We start from the raw sequence: 24,906 nt of genomic DNA, 5'->3' as shown, positions 1-24,906 counted from the left end.
CTGCCAGGCTTTGTCATGCAATGATACCAGATTACTTGCTACTAGCATGGCATGGTAAAGTGTCCTACCATGGAGGACGGAATAAGGCTGCTGTCCCCAGAAACCTTCTGCAAAGGCTTTTAGAGTACCTCCAGGAGAGCTTCATGGAGATGTCCCTGGAAGATTTCCACTCCATCCCCAGACACGTTAACAGATTTTTCCAGTAATAATACTGGCCACGAATGCATCCCAAGTCCTCAGGGCTACTTAATCATTAAAAAACGCTTGCTTTTATAACATGTATTATATTTTAAAAGGTACACTCACCAGAGGTCCCTTCTCCGGCTTCGTTGGGTTGGGAAGGTATTTCAGTCAGGGTGATAAAAAGATCCTGGCTGTTGGGGAAAACTGTGTGTTGTGTGCTCTCCTCAAGCTCGTCCTCCTCCTCATCTTCCCCATCTGCAAAATCCTCAGCCATGGCAGAGAGAATCCCATCCTCGGAGTCCATGGACAGGGGTGGGATAGTGGTGGCAGCCCCCCCTAGAATTGCATGCAGCTCAGCGTAGAAGCGGCATGTCTGGGGCTCTGTCCCGGAGCACCCGTTTGATTCTTTGGTTTTCTGGCACGCTTGTCTGAGCTCCTTAAGTTTCACGCGGCACTGTGTTGCGTCCCTGATGTAGCCTCTGTCCCTCATAGCCTCTGAGATTTTTTGAAATGTTTTGGCATTTCATCTTTTGGAACGTAGTTCTGATAGCATGGATTCCTCTCCCCATACAGCGATCAGATCCGGTACCTCCCGTTCGGTCCATGCTGGAGCTCTTTTTCGATTCTGGGATTGCATGGTCACCTATGCTGATGAGCTCGCCTGGCCAAACAGGAAATGAGATTCAAAAGTTCCCGGGGCTTTTCCTGTACACCTGGCCAGTGCATCCGAGTTCAGAGTGCTGTCCAGAGCAGTCACAGTGGTGCACTATGGGATAGCTCCCGGAGGCCAATACCTTCGAATTGCGTCCACACTAACCCTAATTCGAAACGGCGATGTCGATTTCAGCGCTAATCCCCTCATTGGGGAGGAGTACAGAAATCAGTTTTAAGAGCCCTTTATGTCAAAAAAATGGCTTCGTTGTGTGGACAGGTGCAGGGTTAATTCAGATTTAATGCTGCTAAATCCAACATAAACTCATAGTGTAGACCAGGCCTTAGATTGTAAGCTCTCCGTATGGCACCTAGCACAACAGGGTCTTGGTTTCTGAACTCGGTTCTTAGGCACAATGATAATACAATTGAGTAATAATATCAATAAATGGAAAAACAGGATGACTATGTTAAATTAACCTAATAACTGTACTTTCAAATGGGAATGTACATATTGGTCCTTTTGTTTTTCCCCAATGTCTTTCCTTTATTTATCTGTCCCTCCCATCTAAAAATAAAACAAGGAAATTAACTGTAAAAGCCCATGTGAATATAACTTTTGATTGAGATTTTAAATATACATGAGTCAGGAAATTCAAAGTTATAGCAAGAGTAAACCAGACACATTGCCCACATGAATGTTACCTTTGATATCATATCTAGTAACATCAGATACTATGTGAGTCAATTCATGTCTGTGGGCTAATGTTGCTGATTTCAGAGTGATTACTGTATGCCAGGAATTAATCTGGCTTTAGACACTTCAGGCTGCTGTGGGCACCAGAATGCTCATGTTCCTGGCATGAGTATTTAAATCTTGACCAAAAGATTGTATTGACATAGCCTTTGCAATTAATATAGTATAATTTTATAAGGCCTTTTATTATCACTGTTTACTTCCTTCTCCCAGCAATAATATTTAAAGATGGTCCTACTTGAGTTCTACTGCATATCCCTGTTTATGGAAGTGTGTTGATTTCATTCCACTATGTCTCTGCAAAGTAACACAAATGCTTCTTCACAGTGAGACTGCAGTATCACTGGCTGTAATCTACCACCGCACTTCCTTTTTTAACCACCTCACAGACTTGGAACTCTACTTTACACATTTCATTGTCACCTACCTGAGGAGCCCTGCAAATCCGTGGATATTCACTTTACATCCGCAGACCATGTTTGCAGCTCGCGGATTGGATGCGGACACACATTTTGTATCCGCGCAGGGCTCTACCTTCCTGGTTCTAACTAACTAGTTATTTACCTAAACAGATACATTTATTTTTACAGAGAGCTGGTCCTTGAATAGGACTCTTTATTGAATGGGCAGCCAGTATAGTGACCGTGAGCACAGGGGTGATGTGTTTACAGTGACTTTTGTGGCTGAGCAGATCGGCTGCTGCATTTTGTATCAGCTGAAGCTTTTTAAGTTTTATTTGGCTTCCTTCCCAGATATGAAATGAAGTAATGAAGTCTGGAAGTCATAAATGCCTGGGTAAACATGGCTAGATCTGTGTCCTACTGGATGGGGCACAACTTCCGGCTATCAGTGGGTGCCAATGGATATATTTTGCAGCCATGGCTCTCCGGGCATGCAAAATCTTTGGGAGTCCTTTTAGTCGGTTCAAGGCTGTGCACAGATTTCACAATTAGTGTGCAGGTGCCTTGAGGTGTATGTTACAGAGGAAGCAAACTATGAAGCCAATTTCTTTCTTATGGAAGTCTATAGCGCTTCCATTGACTACAATCAGATAAGGAGTGGGTCCTTCTGTACATTCTCAGTAACATTTATCAATACCCAGGTCTCGAGATAGTGAAACCTAGCTCACCATGAACACCTCACCGCTTTGCTCCACTCACTATGCTGGCTGTACACTGAATAAAGAATCCAATTCAGGGACCAGCTCCCTGTAAAAAGAATGCTGTCTGTTTAAGTAGATAACATGTAGGTAACAATGAAATGTGTGAAACAGTCCCAACGGCTGTGAGGTGTTTAAAAAGGAAGAGCAATGGCATATTACAGACAGTGACAGTGCATTTGTCCTACAAAAAGTCTCTGCAGAATTCTGGCTAGATTGCTGTACAGGCATATATACATAGAACCAGATGTTCGAAAAAGCTCAGCACCCAATAGCTCTCATTTAAGATCCTAAATAAGAGGCTGGATTTTAAAAATAATTCAGCTCCTAATGGCTGTCAATGGGAGCTGCTGAGTTCTTAGCAGTTTCGAAAATCTGCTTCCTAATGTACAAGTACAGTAAACTATGCATCTTAAGAGCACTGTGCCGTAGTTCTGCCCAAAACTTCCCCTTCTCTGGAGAAAGCATGATAAAAAACAGTATGCTTGTATCATCCTAGCTGCCACACCATACAATTAGCTCTGTGCATGACAGCTGACTAAAGAGATTAAATAAACTGTATGCTGTGTGTGTGTGTGTGTCTTTCAAGCAGTTTTGAAGCTGCCTCTACAATTTCAGATAGATATATTTGGGCTGAGGTTAGCTAAAATTCAGGCTTCAGTGAAGGTTGTCATCAGTACATATGTCTGCAACATCTGGAGGATACATGTATTTTCACAGTGGCTGGTGGCAGCGTGTTCTCAGCAGAGGGTCCTTGACTCAGGAATTCACTTCTCCCCCTTATCCAGCCAAGTAAGGCCTTGTCTACTCTAGAGAATTTTACTGTTCTAAGAATGTTTAGTCCCCCTAGTAGACTTGTAAAATATCTCATGTCCACATACAAAAGTGCTCCGAATGGTTAACATGTGTTCCAAGAAACGATTTGGATTAAACTTCCTTTTAGACAGCCTAAACTACTGCATTCTTTTAGTGCCAGTGTAGATGGAGACTTGCCCAAATTGTAGTGATTCAAACCACTCTCCTACAGTGCACCCTAATGATGGGGTCTAAATTAGCTGTTACCACTCAATAAAGAGATCTTGGAGTCATCATAGATAGTTCTCTGAAAGCATCCGCTCAGTGTGAACCAGCAGTCAAAAAAACTATCAGAATGTTAGAAGCCATTAGGCAAGCGATAGATAATAAGACAGTAAATATCACAATACCACTATATATATCCCTGGTACACCCACACTTTGAATACTGCATGCAGCTGCATACAGTCACTCCATCTCAAAAATATACATATTAGAATTGGAAAAAGTACAGAGAAAGGCAACAAAAATGATTAGGGGTATGGAACAGATTCCCTATGAGGAGAGATTAAGAAGACTGGGACTGTCTGAAAAGAGACAGCTAAGGGGAGATGTGACAGAAGTCTACACAATCATGAATGGCATGGAGAAAGTGAATAAGGAAGTGTTATTCACTCCTTCACATAACACAAGAACCAAGGGTCACCCGATGAAATTAATACGCAACAGGTTTAAAACAAACAAAAGGAAGTACTTCTTCACATAATGCAAAGACAACCTGTGGAACTCATTGCCAGGGGATGTTGTGAAGGCCAAAACTATAACTGGGTTCAAAAAAAGAATGAGATAGGTTCACAGAGGATATGTCTATCAATGGTTATTAGCCCCTATTTTCTGGGTGTCCCTAAGCCTCTGACTGCCAGATGCTGGGACTCGACGATAGGGGATGGATCACTCAATAAATGCCCTATTCTGTTCATTCACTCTGAAGCATCCGGCACCGGCCACTGTCAGAAGACAGGATACTGGACCATTTGTCTGATCCAATATGGTCTGTCTTATGTTTGTTCACTACTGGCTTTTGATGTCTCCCTGAACGCACTGCTCTGGTAGTGGTGCCAGGAACTCTGGGAGCGAAGCTTAGAAAAGATACTACAATTGAACTGTTTAGAATAGTGCTAGTTTGGACACTGGGCAAAGCTTCATTGGTTCAGAATGTGAACTGACAGGGTCACGCTGAGCCATTTGTGCCTGAACCAATTCTATACCACCCATTCAGTTAGGAACAGTTCAATTCTGTAGTGCAGGCATGGTCCTAGGCAATGGTAAGTCCATCCCTCCTCTCAGGCTGTGGTGGTGGTGGTGGAGGTGGTGGTAATTCGCTTTGTTTTGGGGCAATGTTTGTTCTTTTTATTATCTTTGCAAACTATAAATTCTGTATGTATACATTTCATACCTGCACCTTGAGTTTGGGAATATGAGCGCTGTAGGCTGGTGGGCTGTTCCAGCAGCCAGAAAGGGAAGCAAACTCCATGCCCAGGTCCCTGCATGGTAGATTGTTTATAACAAAGGACATAAACAACACAAAATAACAACTCAGCTGAAAAATGTTGCTTGCTATCCCCAGAGTTTTCCCTGCCTCAACCAGCCAAGGAGAAAGAGGCCACAGTGTTCTTCCCCTATGACCCAGTTTTTTCTTCCTTATATATCCTGTCTGGCCAGGGATAGCAAGGATCCTGTCATAGGATGACTGGCCCTGTTAAGAGGGACTGGGTTCAGTTCACCTGTGACTAATTAGCTGCCTCTCAATGGGGCCTCATAGACAGTACCTGGCCTCTATAAAGAGCCTCGAAGTAGTTACGACAGTGTATGTGTGTGGGTACATGTGTACTGGTGGGAGCTCTCTGGGATAGCTGCATGGTGCTTCCCAGAGTCCCCTGGTGAAGGAAGCAGTAGACAGCTACTGGGTAAAAGGATCAGGGAATTACCCTGTAGCCCGCTCTTCTGTACAGGGACAGGGTCCTGGGGAAGGACCCAGGATGGACTAGGATTTTAAGCCCAGGCCAGGGAGGGCAGACACTGATTGCATGGGAGTTTTGTTTAGGCCCAGGATGGCTGGATGCTATTTATTCAGCTTCTTCATTTGGGGCCTTGACAGAGGTGGATTAAGATTTATTGGGGCCCTGGGCACAAAGAACATTGCCCCCCCACACACACACACACCCTGCCATGGAGCCCCATCCTCTGCTTCTCCCTTTCCCCCCATGGCCCTGCCTCCTGGCCTGGCCAGAAGCCGGGCTGTGGTAAGAGCTGCCCAGAGAGCCTGGGCTGCTGTGGGGAGTCCTGGACCCTCCACCTGTCCTAGACAGCGCACCCTGGGAAGCTGGGACATGGGCCGGGGGCTGTTCTCGGGCACCCCGGCTCCTCGCCCAGGGCAGGTGGAGGGTCCGGTGTTCCCCAGGCTCCCTGGGTGGCTTTTATTACAGTCTAGGGTGACCATACGTCCTATTTTGGCCAGGACAGTCCCCTTTTTAAGCCCTGCCCTGGACATCCTGACCTTTTTGGCAAAACTAGGTATTTGTCCATCATCAATTGGCAAGAGCAAATGGGAAAAATGCCCAGCTTTGCCAAAAAGGGACTTGGGGCGGTAGCAGCTCTGTGGGGGGGGGGAGGGGAGAGAGGGATTCGGGGGGGCCCTAGAAGGGAAGGTCTGTATACCAATACAAGGAGCAAAGGAGCAGTGTGTATACATGTTTAAAAGAGAGGGGAAATTTTGGCTGTCTAAAAGGCTAATTCAAATGGGGAAGGAATGAATCTGAGTGAGGGTGAGAGGGGAGCTGCAAAAAGCCTACATAGCTTATATATAACATACTGGGCTGTCTGGAAAAAACCGCTATGGGGGTATTTATTGAAGACAACAAAGAAACCGTGTACAGTTGCTACACTTTATTTTACTGCCTTTATTGTTTTAAGTAAGTTAGAACTGCCTATCATATTGCAACTTGTTTAATAAAGAAAAACATTTAATAATTTAAAATACTTCAATTATTCCTGTTTAACACAGATACGAGATGTAACTTTTTCTTTTTAAGTAGTTTGAGAAGCTGATGTAGTAAGAGCATCTCAGCACAGGCTGCAGATGTCTGTACACATAACACAGCATTATGCCAGAGAACTCTGCCTAAGTGCCAAATATTGTAATAGCTGAGACATGAGTTTTTTTTATTAAAACAGTATCTATTGGTAAGTGTCGGAGACTGGCAGTCAGGACTCTTGAGTTCTCTAACTAGCAGTGATACTTGATTCACTTTGTGCTTGACTATAGGTAATTCACTAACCTCTGTGCATATCACTATACCCATGTGTAAAATGAGGGGAAGGAGAGGGGGTGGTAGCTCCGAGTGGGAGGAAGGGGGGAGAGGGATTCGGGGGGCAGCACCGTACAGGGTATGTGGGGAATATGCTCACCCTATAACTCCTGCGTCCGGCCTAGCCAGGGAGCGGTGCCTCAGGGGGAAGACGAGAAGCTGGGTGGCAGGGAGGGGGGGGTGGGGCAGGGGGTGGGGCCAGAGTTCCAGCAATCCTGAGGGGCCCCCCAATTCGCTGGGGCCCCTGGGGACAGGCCCCAGTGGCCCATAAGGTAATCTACCACTGAGCTTTGAGTATATTAAGAGGACATGGAAGGAAGCCTGGTACCCCATTCTGAAGGATGAGTGGGATGGAAGAGTCTGGATTGGCAGAAGATGACAGAGCTAAGTGATAAATTTTGAGCTATTAAATTGGGACTTTCTTTTCAGCTTGTAAAGGGTTATTCTGAAGCCCATTTTTTAATAACTGAGCCTGGAACATGGATGGCTTTGGCTTAAAGTGCAGTGGTGGGGTGATCTGAGGGATACTGAGATGGGCGAGCCAAGGCCAGAATCCTGGGGCGGGATGGTCCTGCCACAAGGGAGTGCCTCAGGAGGGCCTGCCTGGAAATCAATACCTCACCTTTTTCCAGGCTGTGGCTTTACCTTGTCATAAGCACATTTTATAGACAATAAAACACATAAGTCCATCAATGGCTGTTAGCCAAGATGGTCAGGGGGACAACCTGGTGAAGCTCAAATGATGCCAATCACAAAGTTGGCTCTAAGAGCATCAATGTGTTACTTTTTCTTCCAGCTTAAACATCTTATTCTATCTTACACACACACATTATAGCAATAAACAACCCAACTGACTGAGGGTCACAACATTACCATGAACTAATATTCCATTCTTTCTTTTAAGAATTGTAAGAAAGAGTTCAACCACCAAAAGGAGAAAATGGTCTTGCCTCTGAGATACTTGTCTGTTTTCAAGAGCCTTTTGAGAGTGAAGAGGCTACTCTTTCAGAAGTATGACCTCCTGGTGGCTTTAAGGGACAAGGAAGAAATGGAGAAAGAATGGAGCTTTGATTAAACAGGAACAAGCAAACTACCCAGTGCAGCTGCAGAGACAATATGTATGCTGTACTGCTGAATAATCTGATTGCTTTTTTTTGTTTTGGTTTGGTTTTTTTGGTTTGTATAACTGGGCCAAATGTTAGTCACTAGCAATTCTCTAAACACTGGGCTAGTAACTGAACTGGTCAAGGAAAAGGAAAGCGAGCAAACGACCACCATCTTTCTCTCATTGGCCCATGCAGAAAATAAGGGTGAATTTCTGGTCCCACTGATGTCTCTATGCAGATGACTCTAGACCAGTGGTTCCCAAACTTGTTCCGCCGCTTGTGCAGGGAAAACCCCTGGCAGGCCGGGTTGGTTTGTTTACCGGCCGTGTCCGCAGGTTCAGCTGATCGTGGCTCCCAGGGGCCACAGTTTGCTGCTCCAGGCCAATGGGGGCTGTGGGAAGCGGCGGCCAGCACATCCCTCAGCCCGTGCCGCTTCCCACAGCCATTGGCCTGAAGCGGTGAACCGCGGCCAGAGGGAGCCACGGTTGGTCGAATCTGTGGACACGGCAGGTAAACAAACCAGCCTGCCAGGGGGCTTACCCTCGCAAGCCGTGTGCCAAAGTTTGCCGATCCCGGCCTAGATTTTTACACCCTTACCCTCCTTTCTCTGTGAGTAGCCCTACTGAAATCACTGATACCATTCAAAGTAAGTAATTTGTCAGAATCCTGGCTCCTTTGAATTTGACTTCCATTTATATGGTTTTGGAAGACTCCCAGGTCAAAATTTACAAATGTAGGTATTTAAAGTTAAGGCATTTAAAACTATATTTAGGTACCCTTCTGCTAAAGAGTGGCCTGACTTTCAGAGGTGCTGTGTACCCAGGGTTCTCCAATTCATGACTTGGAGTTGCAGGTGCTCAGCATCTGAAAAGCACTAAAGCAGGCCAGTTATCTAGGGCCAGGTTGACACTACAAACTTACTTAGGTATAACTACATTGCTCAGGGGTGTGAAAAATCTACACCCCTGAGCAACGTAGTTATATTGACCTTAACACCCCTGGGTAGACAGCACTATGTCGGCGGGAGAGCTTCTCCCACCTATGTAGCTACTGCCTTTCGCAGAGGTGGAGTTTTTAAGTCAACAGGAGAGCTCTCTTCCGTCAGCTTAGAGAGTCTTCACCAAAAGCGCTACAGCAGTGCAGCTGCATCAATGCAGCTGTGCCAATGCAAGTTTGTAGTGTAGACCAGTCCTAGGTATTTAAATATGGACTTAGGGGTCTACTTCTAGGCACCATGTTTGAATATTTTGGGCTCTGATTTAATTTTTAGTATTGATTACAAAGAAATATGCAGTTTCTGCAGTCACGCTTGGTCTCTGTTAAACAGGTATTTTATAAGAATAAGCTCAGGAGACTAAATTCTGTCCTCAGTTATACCAGATGTAAATTCAAAGTAACTCCATTGATTTATTCCAGGTTCACAGTGATATAGCTGAGAGAAGAATTTGACCTAAGGTCATTCCTTAAATAGAAGGCTATAAAAAGATTTCAGACTTAACTACTGACTTCAAGACCCTGTACCAATCTATTTTACTGCACCTCCAGGAGCTGTTGAGAAATGTGAAATTAAATTTGTAAATAACTAAATAAATTTTTGCATTACCCACTGGTGTTTTTGTGTGTATATGTGCATAGTTCAGATTGATTATGAAGTGACATAGTATAGTTTATGATGTCATATGATAACAAAAGTTAGCAACACCAGGATTGTTCTACCCAAATTTATTCTCCAGCATTCATGAAACTGGACATACTGATAATATGCTTCAATCTGAACAAAAAGAGTCAAATGCACATTTACAATACCAGTTGCTCCCCCCTCCCGCAACATCACTCCCAGCTTATTTAAAACAACACTCAAACGGCACATCAGTTTCTCTTGTGCCTTGTTAATACTCATTATTCATTGAACTCCTTTTTTCTAGAAACTGACTGAAGAGCCAGATTCTGAACTCATTGTTTGCATATATGCTGACTGCAATAAATAACCCCCAGTTTCCAAACCCAGCATTTCTATGCGACTCAAACAGTTGCAGCCACCAACTGAAAAAAAAAAAAGCGGGGGGGAGGGGGAGAGGATTTATGCAGGGCAGTGAAGGCACGTGGTCCTGGAGAAAATGAGATTGAAAATTAATGAAAAAGCTTGTTCACTGCCTGTAAAAACAAATAACTCCAATCAAGCATAAGAGAGGGGAATCACTGTTCAGCATCAGAGGAAAAGCTTTAAAAATGGACACTGAGGGGTATATTATTCTCAGCTTGAAAAACTGGGCTCAGTAGCACTGCAGCTCCGAGATGAAAAAATAATAATACATTTTCCTTCACTGTGAGAGAAATTAAAACCACAGGCCAGATTCAATGGTGCAAGAAGCTGTCAACTATAGCTTGATGCGGGGAGCTCACCCTGGTGCGGAGGGCAGGTAATACTAATTCTGCCATTCTCCCTTAGATTTTCTGCTGGATCAGGGCAGCTTTCTATTTTGGCGAGGACTACACAGGAGTCTGCTAGCACTGTGACAGGCACAGAACTCCCAGCCTAGAAGGATGGGTGGCTATGGCGGCTTTAACCCACCTTTGTACTCTCCCAATCTTGGGCTGTCTGGGACTGAAGAGGTCCCCAGCATAAGTTAGCCTTGGGGCTGTCTAAGGTATGGCCCCCTTTCAGGACTTCTTATTATTTATTTTACCATAGCTCCTAGGAGCCCTAGTCATGGACAAGGACCCCACTATGCTAGGCACTGTACAAACATAGGGGGAAAAACAGATGCCCCAAGGAATTTATAATCTAAGTATAAAACAAGAAACAAGCAACAGGTACATGCAGACAGTGCAAGGAAACAATGAGACAGTATTGGTCAGCATGATATGCAGTGGTCTTAGAACGCAAAGCAGCCTCATCATTGTCATTTTTTTTTTTTACAGGCATCACAGCAAAGGAGAGCTTTAAGGAGGATTGCCTTCCTGCAGTGGTTCCGAATCTAGTGGGGTCCTCTGTTAGTGGGTGGGGTCACAGCAATCCTGAGTGCGCAGGATTGTAAAATGGCATCCTCTGTACAGCATGACCTCACATGTATGGCGTATGCGAGATCACACTCCATGGTGGACACCACTGATGTGCAGAACAAAACGGCATCCTCTCTGAAACCTGATCTTGCACCTCCGAGGTGATGCTGTGCAGAGGACACTGTTTTAAAATGGCATCCTTCAGATTGTCTGGGGTCATAGGAAACAATACATCTGAAAATGGGGTCATGCAGAGAAGAGGTTTGGGAACCGTTTCCTAATGGCTGTGAACCTCCAAAGTCTGCCTGCTGCAGTGCCACCCCTGACAAGCCCCCTATCCTGGGGCTTAGAATGGGCTCCTTGGAAGGCAACCCGACAGCTGCCTTCTGCAGTGTGTGTGCCAAAGGAACCCTCCCCCAGCTGCAACCGGGGCTTTTAGGACCCCTTTATGACATTCAGGCCTGTTAACCAAGCAAAAAGGAGACAGAGCAGGGTTGAGGATGCCACCTCTAGAATTAAGAATGCAGAAAAGGCTTAAGTTATAACACCACACTCCCACCCGACCCCTATTTTTACTCACTTGTGACTTCCCCCAAAATTCTTCTTATGGGCTGATATTTTTCATGTTTGGTTTCTGCACAGAAGATGTTTGTTTTAAACTGAAGCTGATTATGTTCAGCTGTTTTGGGAATTACAAAAAAAAACTTGACAACATTATTTTCTATTCTCACCACCAGTTTTTATCATACCTCAAAAATTGCTGAAATTTGAAAGTTCAAATGTTGATTTAGAGACTTCAAGTGCCTGAAAATCCACCACATCCCTCCTATATTTTTCCAGTGGCTAATCACCCTCACTGTTACCTGCACCTTCTTTCTAGTCTGAATTTGTCTACTTCAGCTTCCAGTCACCTCTTAACCTTCTCTTGGATAAACTACGCAGATGAAGCTTCTTTAATCTCTTATTTAAGGCAGATTTTCCAGATCTCAAATAATTCTTCTCTTTTCTGCACCTAGTGGTGGATTAGCCAACAGGCTGACAGGGCCCGTGTCCAGGGGCCCCAGCCAATTGGGGGGGTCCCGTAAAATGGTCGCTTCACCCCAGCAGACATCTGCCGTGGGGCAGCAGAAGCCCGGAGCCCTGGCAGCAGCACCGGGCGTGGTGGGGGAAGCCCCCACGCCCCAACCCCACTCTCTGGAGGAAGCACAAGGCAGTGGGGGAAGCCCCAACGCCCGGACTCCAGCAGATACCACAGGATGGACAGGGCAGGGGAAGCCCCAATGTCCCGACCCTGCTCCCGGCAGAAGCGCCCAGCATCCAGACCCCAGCTGCAGCCCTGGGATGGAGGAGCTCTGACTCCCTGCCGCAGCCTCAGGGCTGGGGCAGGGGAACAGAGCTTCTCCAGTCTTGGGGCCACAGTGGGGGGTGGCAGAAGGGAGCAAACAGGGGCCGCAGTGGGCAGGGCAGAATGGTGTGGGGCCAGGGGCAGTGCTGCAAGCAGAAGGAGCGGAACAGGGGCGGGACCATTGGGAGGGCCCCCCCCACTTGCTCTGGCCATGGCCCCACAAAACCGTAATCAGCCTCTGTCTGAACCTTCCCTATTTTGTCAACATCCATTTTGAGATGAGGATCCCACGGTATTCAGTGCTGTACAAACACAGAAGAAGATACCGTCCCTCTCCTGAGAGGCTTACAGTCTAAGGTCGTGATCCTGCAAACACTTATGCATGTGTTTAACTTTACTCCCTCCCTCAAGCAGTCCCAGTGGTTTCAGTGGGACAATGTACATGCTTAAGCATGTGTGTAAATTTATGCAGAATCCAAGCCTAAGGAAGCAGGTTGTATAGAATTTTTGATAGATTGACTATTTTTGTTTTTGGGTTCTTAATGTTCTGACTTAACAAATGCCATCTGGAGGACTCCCAGTAGAATTCTCCCCCCCCCTTAAACTTACAGGTGCATGCTTCTGGTGCCAGCAATGCACAGCTAGGCATGCTGGGCACCATTTCCCGATTTTAAGCAGTGTCTGTTGGACTTGTTTTCTCCTCCTTTTTAAGATAAAGCTGGCATTACTGCAACATTAAGGTTAAGAAACAAAGAACCCAATCCAATTTGCTATTAAAATCAACAGAAAGATTCTGATTGACTTCCATGGGAGCTGCTTCCAAGCAATCAAAAGTCAGGAAATTCCAAAAGTAAACGTGGATATTGCATTGGTAATTTGGCCACATTGCACATATGTAGTATCTTGTATTCCTGTCTGTCTTCTTAACCAGTAATACGTTAAGATTTAAATTTATATTATGTAATATTTTATGGTACAGATATAGGATGTGCAATAAAGCTAAGTCAGGATTACTAAAGCAACCTTAACTTTGAGAATTTCTGGATTTTTTTAATATTGTTTTTTTCGATAAACATCATATTAAGACTATTTTTTTATTTAATTTTCTCTTTATTTTACAAAAGTGTATTTTGGATATTTTAAAAATATTTTTGCTTCATTCTTTTTTCTTTTGCTCTGTTGTTTCCCTACCCTGAAAACTGTTCTATCTAGTGTTTGCTTTCAACAGCTGAGAGATAGCCCCGCTGCATGCTTTTCATTGGGCAGACTGACATCATTCTCTACTTTGAGTCCTGACTCAACTTTTAGCACAATGCCTGAAACCACACAGCCTGTGGGCACAGCAAGATCAACATGAGAGTACACGTGTGCATTCTGCTGCACTGTAAGCACATTGCCTTGTTAATGAGGAATCAGCCAAATAATAGGTTTGATAGTGCGTGGTTAAATTAGGCAATATAAATTGTAAAAGTTGCCCATCACAGAAAGGAGATCCTGTTGAAAAATCATTACCGTGAAAGTCCAATGTCTACTTCTACATGTCTCCCTGTAAAGGACAGATGATTTGATGATTTGAGTACAGGGAGTGTTATATCTTACAATAAAATGCTTGTCATGAACAGATGTAGATTATTATTTATTTTGTTTATAGTAGTTACCAACAGGAAGAAAAAGAAAGTTACCTTCCCTTAGTCTAATTACTATTAATGATTTGGAAACTTGATCAGTTCCACATGTGCTGTGTTTGGTCCATTTGCAGGATCAAATGGTGGGGCAAGATTCCCCATATCGAAATCCTGAATCATTGTCGAATGTCTGGAATTCAAAGCATGCTCATAAACACTCAGCTGCATTAGTCTGGGCATCTCGTTCTATTGCCAATTTGAGAATACTCAGGACCATATTTTATGGTCATCTAATGTAAGGTACCTGTTCTCGTGGTGGCCAACAGAAATGATATAAAGACACACTGAAGTCAAACGTGAAAGTATATCAGGTTGATCCCAACAACTGGGAAGCAACAGCCCACGACAAAGCAAGGTGGCTGCAGATATGTCATGTCACCATTAACTGCTTTGAAGCAAGGCACATTAATACCTTCTGTGAAAAATGTGAACAGCACAAAGCAAGGATGCAACAGCCTGCAAAGATCATGGACAATCTTGTCTGTCTCCCACATAACCATGTTTCTTGCATTAGTCTGACCTTGCATGTACATGTTCACCTATAGCATTTGCTGAATCCTGGTACATGGACACTGACATGAGATTCCATCATTAATTATTTGCACAGGCACCGGCTTTTCCCTCTGCCTGGCGGTGCTCAATGCCCGCTCAACCCCGGGCCCTGCCCCCACTCCACTCCACTCCACCCTCCCATGCTCCCACCCCACCTCTTCCTGCCCCAGCTCTGCCCAGGCCCTGCCCCTACTCCACTCCTTCCCCCAAGGCCCCGTCCCTAACCCGCTTCTTCTCACCCAGTTCCACCTCCTCCCCCCGAGCGTGCCTTGTCCCCACTCCTCTCCCGCAGCGGCTCCTGCACGCCATGGAACAGCTGATCATGGCGGCAGGTGGTGCTGGGAAGGAGGGGTAGGAGTTGATTGGTGAGGTAGCCAGCGGACAGGAGGTTCTGGGGGTAAGAGGAGAGCTGGCTGCTAGTGGGTGCTGAGCATCTGCTATTTTTTTCCTTGGGTGCTCCAGCCGTGGAGCACCCACAGACTCAGCACCTATAATGATTTGCATTACAGTAGTGCTTAGTGGCCTCTATTGAGATTGGGGACCCATTGTGTTAAGTGTGGTGTATATGCACAGCAAGAGAAAGTCCCTGCCTGATCCATTTAAAATCTAAACAGAGAAAGTATGTGGGGGAGAAGGATTATTATCCCCATTTTACAGATGAGGAACAGAGATTAAGGTCCAGATCCTCAAAGGTATGTAGGCACCTAACTCCCATTTATTTTTATTGGGAGTTAGGCACCTAAATACCTTTGAAAATCTGGGCCTAAGTGACTTGCCCAAGGTTACAGAGAAAGTCTGTGGCAGAGCTAGGAACTGTACCCAGATCTCCTAAGTCCCAGGCCAGTGCCTGAACTACAAGACCTTCCTAGACCATAAGAACAGCTATACTGGATCCGACCAGTAGCCAATCTAGCCAAGTATCCTGTCTTCTGACAGTGGCCAATGCCAGGTACTTCAGAAGGAATGAACAGAACATGCAATCATTGAGTGATCCATCCCATTGTCCACTCCTAGCTTCTGGCAGTCAAAGGCTAAGGACACCTAGGGCATGGGGCTGCATTACTGACCATCTTGGCTAACTGCTATTGATGGATCTATCCTCTATGAACTTACCTAATTTTTTTTTGAATCCCATTATATTTTTGGCATTCACCCCCTGGCAACAAGTTTCATAGGCTGACTCTGTGTTGGGTGAAGAAGTACTTTCTTTTGTTTGTTTTAAACCTCCTGTATATTAATTTCATTGGATGACCCCTAGTTCTTGTGTGATGTGGAGTAAATAACACTTCCTGATTCATCTTCTCCATGCCATTTATAATTTTACAGACCTTGGATATATATCCCCTTCATCATCTCTTTTCTAAGCTGAACAGTTCCAGTCTTTGCAATCTCTCTTCATACGGAAGCTGTTCCATACCCATAATCATTTTTGTTGCCCTTCTCTGTACCTTTTCCAACTCTAATATATCTTTTTGGAGATGAGGCAACCAGAACTGCATGCAGTATTCAAGATGTGGGCATACCATGGATTTATATAGAGGCAATATGATATTTTCTGTCTTATTATTTATCCTTTCCTAATGGTTCCTAACATTGGTAGCTTTTTTGGTTGCCACTGCACACGAAGTGGATGTTTTCAGAGGACTATCTATAATGACTCCAAGATCTTTCTTCTCAAGAAACTACCTAGAAACCCAATTTAAATGTCACACACTATATACAGGGGGGTTGATTAATTTCTGCTGGTGTATGTATGTATAAAAATCACCCCATCCCCTCCCCTGTGTGCCAGCAGGGACAGCTTCATCCCAGGGGCACTGCCCAGGGAAGGCAGTTTTGAAGAACAGCCAGGGCGCCATAGGAGCCCTACAAGCAGAGGCTGCTCAAAGGATTGGCTAAATCAGCACAGCCTGTGGGCATTAGCCGGGAAGAACCGCCTTTCACTGCTGGGGTTGTGGATGGCTCCAGGACCCCTGCTGGAGTGGGGGGGAGGGAGGAGGAAGTGTCTTGAGACACTGCAGCCACTTTTCAGATATACTTTGTGCCACCAGGGACTGCAGACTGTTTCTCCAGCAGAAATAGTAGAACCTAGATGGGAAGAGAGACCGGTAACCTTTTCCTCTATGGACTAAAAAAGTTGTAATGTGAGGAAAGGGAACTACGATTAGAGTTAACCAGATAACCAATTCTTTGAATACAGTAACACATATCATACAAGGTGTTTGGCAAGGAGGCTGTAATTCTTTTCTACCATGTGTCCTACAAAATATTGTCATATGGCAATCTTACGGTATCCACACCTTACCTCAGAAGACTTCTCTACTTGTATGTTCTAGTCTTATCATTACATTGTACATCTTATCTTGTACATCATTATTCTAACTTGCTTGACCCAAAGCATCCTGGAGCCTGTGATATCAGACTCCCATATAACCAACATAAACTGACTCATACTGAACACTTGACAAAGCCAGGTTCTCAGCCCCTTTGTACTGCTTGACCAGTCTCCTCAGTGTAACAGAACCACTAGGTAGAACAGATCTGGCATAGCTGGCTCTTTGTCACCCTCATCAAAGTCCTGGGAGGAGGGGATATGGCCAGGCAAAAGGGGATGTAGCTGATGCACCTCTGCTCCAGCTATCTGTGGCTGCTGGAATATCCACACGGGTGCAGTTTAAACCAGGAGGCCATCTTTGCACTCCCCTGATTCCTTTTCATCCTTGGACTCAGGTTAGAGCAGCCTCACTATGCCCAGGGGCTCTGAGAGGCATGGATTAGAGTTGGTTTCCCCAGTTATACACTGCCAGATAGCCAGTTACACCTGTTTTGTGGCCAATATGCATCACCACAGGGGCTCAGCAAGGCCGAAGATCTGGCCGTAAACATTTAATATAGCTTGTTTTCAATAGGCTATACAAAAATCCTTGCTTTTGGTTTTTGATGTGGTTAGCTATTTTAATGCATTTGACCTCCCAAAATAATCATCACTAGACATGCTATAGTTTGAATTCAAAACCATTCTACTACTAACTGGATTGGGTCTACGCCGAACTCTTCTTTAGTGAACTAATCTTTCTGAAATCTACTGCACTGTTATGTTCACCAGGGCTTACGAAAGCTAGTTATCAGTTCTCTTTTTTATTTTGTTCTCTTTCCAAAGACTAGCATACAGTAAGCTAAGAAAAACACAGGAATGGGGCACTGCAGCAGACATGAGATGTAGCTGTACTCTTCCTTTCATCAGAAACACAAACCACACCATTCTTACAGCAATAAACATGAAATGCATCACATTAAATCCCTTATTTCTTTAGCATAATATAACGTCCCCTATGAGCTCTCTCTCATATTACCATCCTGATCAATCAGGTATGTGAGGTTTTCTAGGCAACAGGTGTTTTTTGAAACAAAATACAACCTTCGGTTCAGCTTATTATGTGAAAGAGACAGCAGCTGCAAGCATAATGCTTAGGACACATGGTCTATAAGACACCCAGAAGAAAAACACTCCTGGTTCTGCTTGTTACGGTAAAGCACAGATGTTGTTGCAGCAGCAAGTAGAAACATAAAGCAACTATAGTCTGTGTTTCATGTTGTAAATTCAGAGACTAAAATTTCAGAATATTTTAACAGGTTACAAACAGAATCCCATTTTCTTTATACAATGGAAACTTGCTAATAGTTTCTATAGCTCTGAACAAACACTCTTTATTATTGTATTTATATTCCAGGAGCACCCACAATATGTCAGCACTGCCCACATTTTCAGGAAGATTAAATCTTTTCATTTAAGTATTCTTTTAAGTGGACTAATTTGTGTATGTCAAATGGTGGCCAGCTTAGAGTGGATTTACTCAATTAGCAGAGGTCTGCGGCTGGATTTGCAGTGTACCCATTACCATAGAGGAGATTCGGGATTCCATATGTAAATTAGCCCATGTCATTGTTTTGTTTTGTTTGTTTGTTAGGATGCAATACTAAGGTTTCCTATTTATCATGGGGTTTTATACTGCTGCCCATCAATTGCAATAGTGAAGTTCATAGTGAACTTCATGGTGGCTCTGGCACTTCTCTATTTTTGAGGTCAAATCTCTGCTTAGGGCCTGGTTTTTGTTTTTAAAAATATTTTATTATTATTTTATTTTATAATTTTTATAATTTGTATTCCCATAGCGCCTAGGGAATTCCCCTCCCTTTTTTAGCTTGTTTTGTTTTATTTTTTGCTGGTAGGGGCTTCAGGCTACAAGTGTTGGGAGTGTCATTTTTATGGTAGGAAGGCTTTTTCGAAGAGCCAGATTTTGCAGCAATTTCTAAAGACAGTCAGACTCTGGATCCGCCTGATCTCCTGATCCATTCCAATATGCTAGAGCATCCTGACTGAGGTACTCTAACCCTATTGGACAATAATGTATAAAACAAGAGACCCAGTTCAGAGAGCAACCTCAGAACTCTTGTACCTTGAGCAGACTGGATGCAAGGGTCTTTTGAATATGATGCTCTCAGCTGCTAAGGTGAGACACCCTGTCTTTGCAAACTCAGTGGATGCTGCATGTTTCCCTTGCTACAGGGTTTGTGGGGTAGAGTAGCAGCAGCAGTGAATTAGGCAAGGATTAATTCATACGGGGAAAGGCGTGGTCACACAGCTCTACTGAGATGAGGGAAAATCCCTGACCCTCTTTCACCCCCAACTCAGATCAGCTAACTGACTTTGAGCGATGAGCCCCCCATTTGCATGTAGCTTTATGACATTACCAGGATAGACAGGATGTTGCAAGCTGTGATCAGATGAATCCATCCTTTGTCCCTCTGCTACAGAAAGTGAGCTGTAGCTCACGAAAGCTTATGCTCAAATAAATTTGTTAGTCTCTAAGGTGCCACAAGTACTCCTTTTCTTTTTAGAAAATACAGTATACTTCTGATTATCAAAACAGTGTGTGGGACACAGATTTTATCTCAGTAATTGGGAGTTTAGATAATCGAGGGCAGGAGCCATTCAGCAACAGGGTGGTCTCCCCCAGGGCCAGGAGCTTGTCCTCCTCCTCCTTCTCACAGTGCTTGCCAAGGGTCTCTGCTCTGCCCCACTCATTCAATCCCATGACAGCAGGGCTGCAGAGGGCCCCCTGTACTGCCACGGCTGGTGACACTTGATCCCTGCAGATGCAAGGTGAGGGAGGGAGGTCTTAGTGGGGCACAGCAGAGATCCCCGTACAGGACTCTGCTCTGCCCTGCCAGGGCTGCAGCCTTCCCTGCACCTTGTACCTGCAGGGATTGGGTGTCACTGACCCTGCAGCTGTACAGGGAGCCCTCTCCAGCCCTGCTCACTCACTCCCATGACCTGGCTGCAGAGGGCTCCACACACTCCCATTCAGCAGCAGGGTGGCCTCCCCATGCCTGGGGGCTCCTCCTCACAGTCCTGGCCAGGGGTCTCTGTGCTGTTATCAGAACCTCCTCATTATCTGAATCCCATCCTTATCCCCCAGCATGAGAAACATGCCACAGAGAGTTATGTATCTCATGCTGGGGGACCAGAAGGGATTAAGATAATGTGTATAAGATAATGAGTATATTGTCACTGAATTTTAGAAAAGACAGTTTAAAAAAATAAAAAGCCAGATCACAAAAGGGAGGTATCAGCACATAAAATGACCACATTCAGTGTGAACTAACTTTGTCTTTATAAAACTTCCTTGTTACAAAATTTATTGCAAAAGAAAAAAGAAACAGGCATAGATTTAAAAAATTGGGCAGATTAAAAACAATTTAATAATTTAAAACAAAACAAAATAGGCAAAAGTCCTGAAAATAAAGAAAGCAGATGAGGATTAAAATAAAAAAACCCCCAAAACTTAAGATCTGGAACCGAGTTGTTCACATTAATACCCTTCTTACTTCATATTGCTTTTTATTCACTTGTTGCACCTTGTCTTTAATTAGGCCCCTATCCTGCAAATATTCATGCTCTTGCTGAACTGTATGCAATGGAACTACTCATATTGTGTATGCTAATGCATATGTGTAAGGTTTTTTTTTCTATATTAGCGCCTTGGATGGTAAACTCTTTGTGACAGGGACTGTATCATATTTTGTGTTCATACAACCACTAGTACAATGCAGTTTTATCCGACTGAGACCTCTGGGAACTACTAATAATAATAATTAAAGCAACAGAAATGAGAATTCCATAGCCCTCTCCACAATCAAGGCTGGTAGAGGAGGTTTTGTGTATTTAGAGACAACCAGTTATATTGGGGAAAAATGGGAAAATACTCACATGTATCTTCACATCACCTTCCAGGATCTTGCTATTCCTGAGAAACTCAGCCACACTCCCATTTAACAGTCTATCAAAGGCTTCTACGTACGGTGCTACACCTTTGGAAGAAAGGCATTTCATTACAACTGGTTCATAAAGTCAGTAATTTGTAATACTGTCCTTTGCTGCCAGAGGGAAAAATACTGTAGAAATGGGAAAAAATTGATGTAATCTTTTGCCATATTCACTGATTTGTAAAATCAGTGAAAATTAATGCATCACCATTATTTCCAGCAACAACCAAACAATATTGCTCCCAGTGGAACCTAGCTTGCAGCGTGAAAATAATGTAATCTATATACTGTATGTGTCTAGCGGCCTTTGTGCTAAAATAACAGGTGCTAAAATGAACATTTTTCAATATTGCAAAGTCAGAATGACCGGATAAGCATGATTTAGACCTTTTTATTAACACAGTGCTATTAATATACATAAAACAAGTGTCATCCTCCTAAAGGAATCTGTACTGAACCACTGCTATGTTTATTCCACACACCCATTCCTGAAGCTTTATAAATTGTTTGGCAGACATTAAAAACCAGTAAGTCAATTTCTAGTAAGGTGGGGCTTCAATACGGCAATAGTGCAATTCTACTATATGAGGGAATCAGTTCCTAAGCGATCAGTATACTGAAGCACAGCATTGGAATCTCCTTGTTTCATTGTCTGAGTTTACAAAACTGTAAATTCCATTAATGATAAAAGCTCCTCCGGTCACTGGAAAAAATCTAACTTTACTAAATCATTAATCTCAATGACTATGTGACCTTTAACATACCAAACTGATGAGTACAAGCACAATTTTTCATATAGAGTATACTACTGTCTCCTGATACAGTGGATTTCATTTAAACTGGACGTGGATTGTCTGGACTACTGGGAAACCCAGGTAAGAGTCAGTTTCTTACACCAAACTGGCTTTCTGAATAACCTTATATATCATTTAAGCCAGAGAAAGTAATCTTTTCTAGGATGTTTTCCAGTCCCTTTTTCACTCCCTGATATGCCGTCATATCCTCTCCATGGCCCTGATCCAGCACATATGCAAATTTAAGCTACTCAAGTGCTCTGCAGAATCAGGGTCAAAATTTTCTCCTGCCTCTCTCCCTGAGCTTCCCCTCTACTTGGTAAAAAGTGAAGCCTGTTCTGAAGGGACCCCAGGCTTTGCCCAGTGCTGTCTTAACCAGTTGGCACTGCACTACGGCAGAACCCTGATTAATAACTCTGAAAGCTCTTTTTGCAGTAACAGCATTTTGGCCCTTTGACAGAAAACACTAGCTTTGACAATGAGGACTTGGAATTGCCTGTGTTTAGCACTCTGTGCTTAAGCTGCTTGATGGAAAGCCTAGGCTGTCCTGTTCTCCTTATGTCACTTACTTTTCTCTCACCTTTGATTCTAAGGATTTCTGGGCTTTTGTCCATTTGAAATGTTTATGTGTAAGTTTCTTGTGGGACCTACCGCACAAAGATTTTTACAGAGGAGAAGAAAATGTTTTCCAAAGCCTATTTATATTCTTTGTAAAAATCCATGCCAGTCTCCAAGAGACTCCATTTTAAGCTTTTATTTTGGAGCACAGAGACTCAAACAGCAGCCCATCAACTACACTAACACTGTAGAAAAACAGAACACAGCTACACCTATTTTTAGGAAGCAAAGCTGCTGATTTATGAGATCATATCCTAGAGTTTGCTGTGGACCTCTCTGTAATTCAGAAACTGCATGTTTTTCCTGCAAGCCTGCCACCATGATCTTCAGGACCAAAATGTGTACTCTTCTCCATCAAGCCATGTATGATAAAGATATTAACCAACTAAGATGGAATACAATATACATTCAAGACTAACTTATCACACATATATTCTGAAGTAAGCAATGGTAAATTATTTGGGTCATTACTATGGAAGAACATATACTCTTTTACATGAATTCCTGTTTTAAATGAAATAAAGACCTTACTATAAGACAGGTGCAACTGTAAAGCTCTAAGACTATCTAGGGATATTGAGTGATAATGTGGCTTAAAACATGTCTTTAGGAGGTATGCCCAGAGCCTCCATCTTTGAGGGGCACAGTTAAGGAAAGTGGCATGAATAAATACAGATGGGAAACTCTGTGTGTCATGTTACTGAGCCACATTCATCTCTGGTGAGGAACTTGGGCCATCATGTTTAGCCATAGAGACTATTTGGAATGGGAGAACCTGGCCTGAAACAAACCATCACAGGCATATAATGTATAGCTGTGCTCATGACACCACACACATAACAATGGCCCAAAATGAACACTATTGCTAGAACGGCTACCATCTCTCCAAACTCACGGATTGCTTGAGTGTGACACTGTATATGATGTGGGCTCTATGCACGCTGCCAGCACAGCCTAGGTTCTGGGCTCACATCTGTGGTAACTGCCAGCGGCAGCCGTGCTATACAGGGAATATCCTGTAGCCCCTGGTCCTCCAGGAAACTTGGGACTGACGGATGCAGCCTCCAGGATAGGCAGGGCCAGATCAGCTGGAAGATGTGTTTATTTACAACCTCTCACAGACAGGCTTTGCTGTTGAGTTCCTGTGCAGCCCAGCCAGGATTTTAAAGCAGCACTTTCCCAAGTGGTGAGCCCCCCATCTGATGTAGCTGGCCCCATAAGCACAGGGTTGTGCAAATTTCATGGGTAGATGTGGCTTTGCAATTAAAATAATCAGAACAGGGACCTTAGTAACAATGGCTCCAACCCCACAGTGAGCTTTCTGTGGATGCAGGGGTCTTCCCCGCAAGGAGCTCATTGCAGGACTGGAGCCTATGTTTTGAAAATACACAGTTTTTAATAGTTACTTATTTTCCCAGCTTCTGTGTGGGTCATGTGTTTTTCTCTGACTATTCACTCATGCAGTTTTGCTTAACCTGGAAATTTCAAGGACAACCAAAAATCTAACTTAAGAGCTGCACAGTGTTAAGTATGGCTTGGCAACACGGTACAGACAGGTGTGGGTAGACTGTGATTCCAGCCTTCCTTCCTCTGTTCCAAACTCCAGGACTTTGGAGATGCACTTCTGGGGACAGAGGATGAAAGAGAGCACAAAATAAGGCCAATGCTGCGATAGTGGCAGCGATTAGTGAGCAAATGCTTAAGAGCAAGTTCAGCTGTTATTAAGGGGATCAGGCAATTACATGCAGTGTTTCTGCACAGTGAAATTCAATTCAGGGAGCTGGAAAATAAATCCAAAGTTTGCATTGCTGATTTCTTCAGTGAAATGTATGTTCTGACTTTTCAGGAACACTCATTTCTTCTGCTAATTAGCCTCAGCAGACATTTGCAACTGGTGAGCACTCTGTAACAATATAAACAGTAAAACAGAGCAATAAAGCTTGAAATATGGACTATATATTTAAGATTAGTTCAAATCTTGAATTTTCTAGGGCATGCTAATGTATGATTAAGATTAAGGATGCCTCCTGATATGTTCCAACTGAATCTACAAAAAGAAAAAAATTGCTTTCTGCTAATGTGCAGCTCTTAAGGGGCTGGGATTGTTCTCCCTCTCTTGGAACAAAAAACATGCTCCACTTACAAGCTATATATCTGGCATTCCAAAAAAAGGCATGCAGTTCTCGGAAGAGCCACTCATACCTCCATTGACTCCATTTACAGCTCCACACTCCATTCCAATGGATCTGTGTGAATCTGAAAACAATGATTCAAGTCGAATTACAGCTTTTTCCAGCCTCTCCATCAACACCTGTGTCTCCGCCATTCTAAAAGACAGAAACAATGTTAGACATTTGAATATGAGCACAGGTTTTACAGCACTATCATTCTTCTGTAGTTTTTGGTGATTTTAATTTTCATCAATTTCTAGGTTAAGGACAGGTCTACTGATCTCCTTTATAAAAACTACTTAGCTTGCATCATCGCAACATTAGAAAAACAATCTCCTCTCTCCTCACCAGTAAATTTAAATTATATTTTAAGGGATGCGTTTCCAAAAGTGG

The 24,906-nt window shown here is 43.8% G+C and overlaps 1 protein-coding gene across 4 annotated transcripts in view; it reads right to left on the bottom strand.

The window, feature by feature from the left end:
- CAP2 (cyclase associated actin cytoskeleton regulatory protein 2) overlaps window positions 1–24,668 on the bottom strand; it is a 73,918-nt gene extending 49,250 nt beyond the window's left edge. For 3 of the 4 annotated variants that reach the window (XM_077809108.1, XM_077809110.1, XM_077809109.1), the window contains exons 1-2: window positions 24,545–24,668; window positions 20,875–20,975 (exon numbers count right to left, since the gene is read on the bottom strand). In XM_077809108.1, coding sequence (XP_077665234.1) covers window positions 20,875–20,975; window positions 24,545–24,668 — 225 coding nt within the window. Of the gene's footprint in view, window positions 1–20,874; window positions 20,976–24,538 lie in introns of all 4 variants that reach the window. The other variant, XM_077809106.1, reaches the window with a different exon arrangement.
- Between the last annotated feature and the right edge of the window lie 238 nt (window positions 24,669–24,906).

This window comes from Eretmochelys imbricata, chromosome 2, assembly GCF_965152235.1.
Source record: "Eretmochelys imbricata isolate rEreImb1 chromosome 2, rEreImb1.hap1, whole genome shotgun sequence".
NCBI lineage: Eukaryota > Metazoa > Chordata > Testudines > Cheloniidae > Eretmochelys > Eretmochelys imbricata.
The sequence above is the reverse complement of the archived record's forward strand: the minus strand, read 5'-3'. Positions and strand labels throughout refer to the sequence as shown.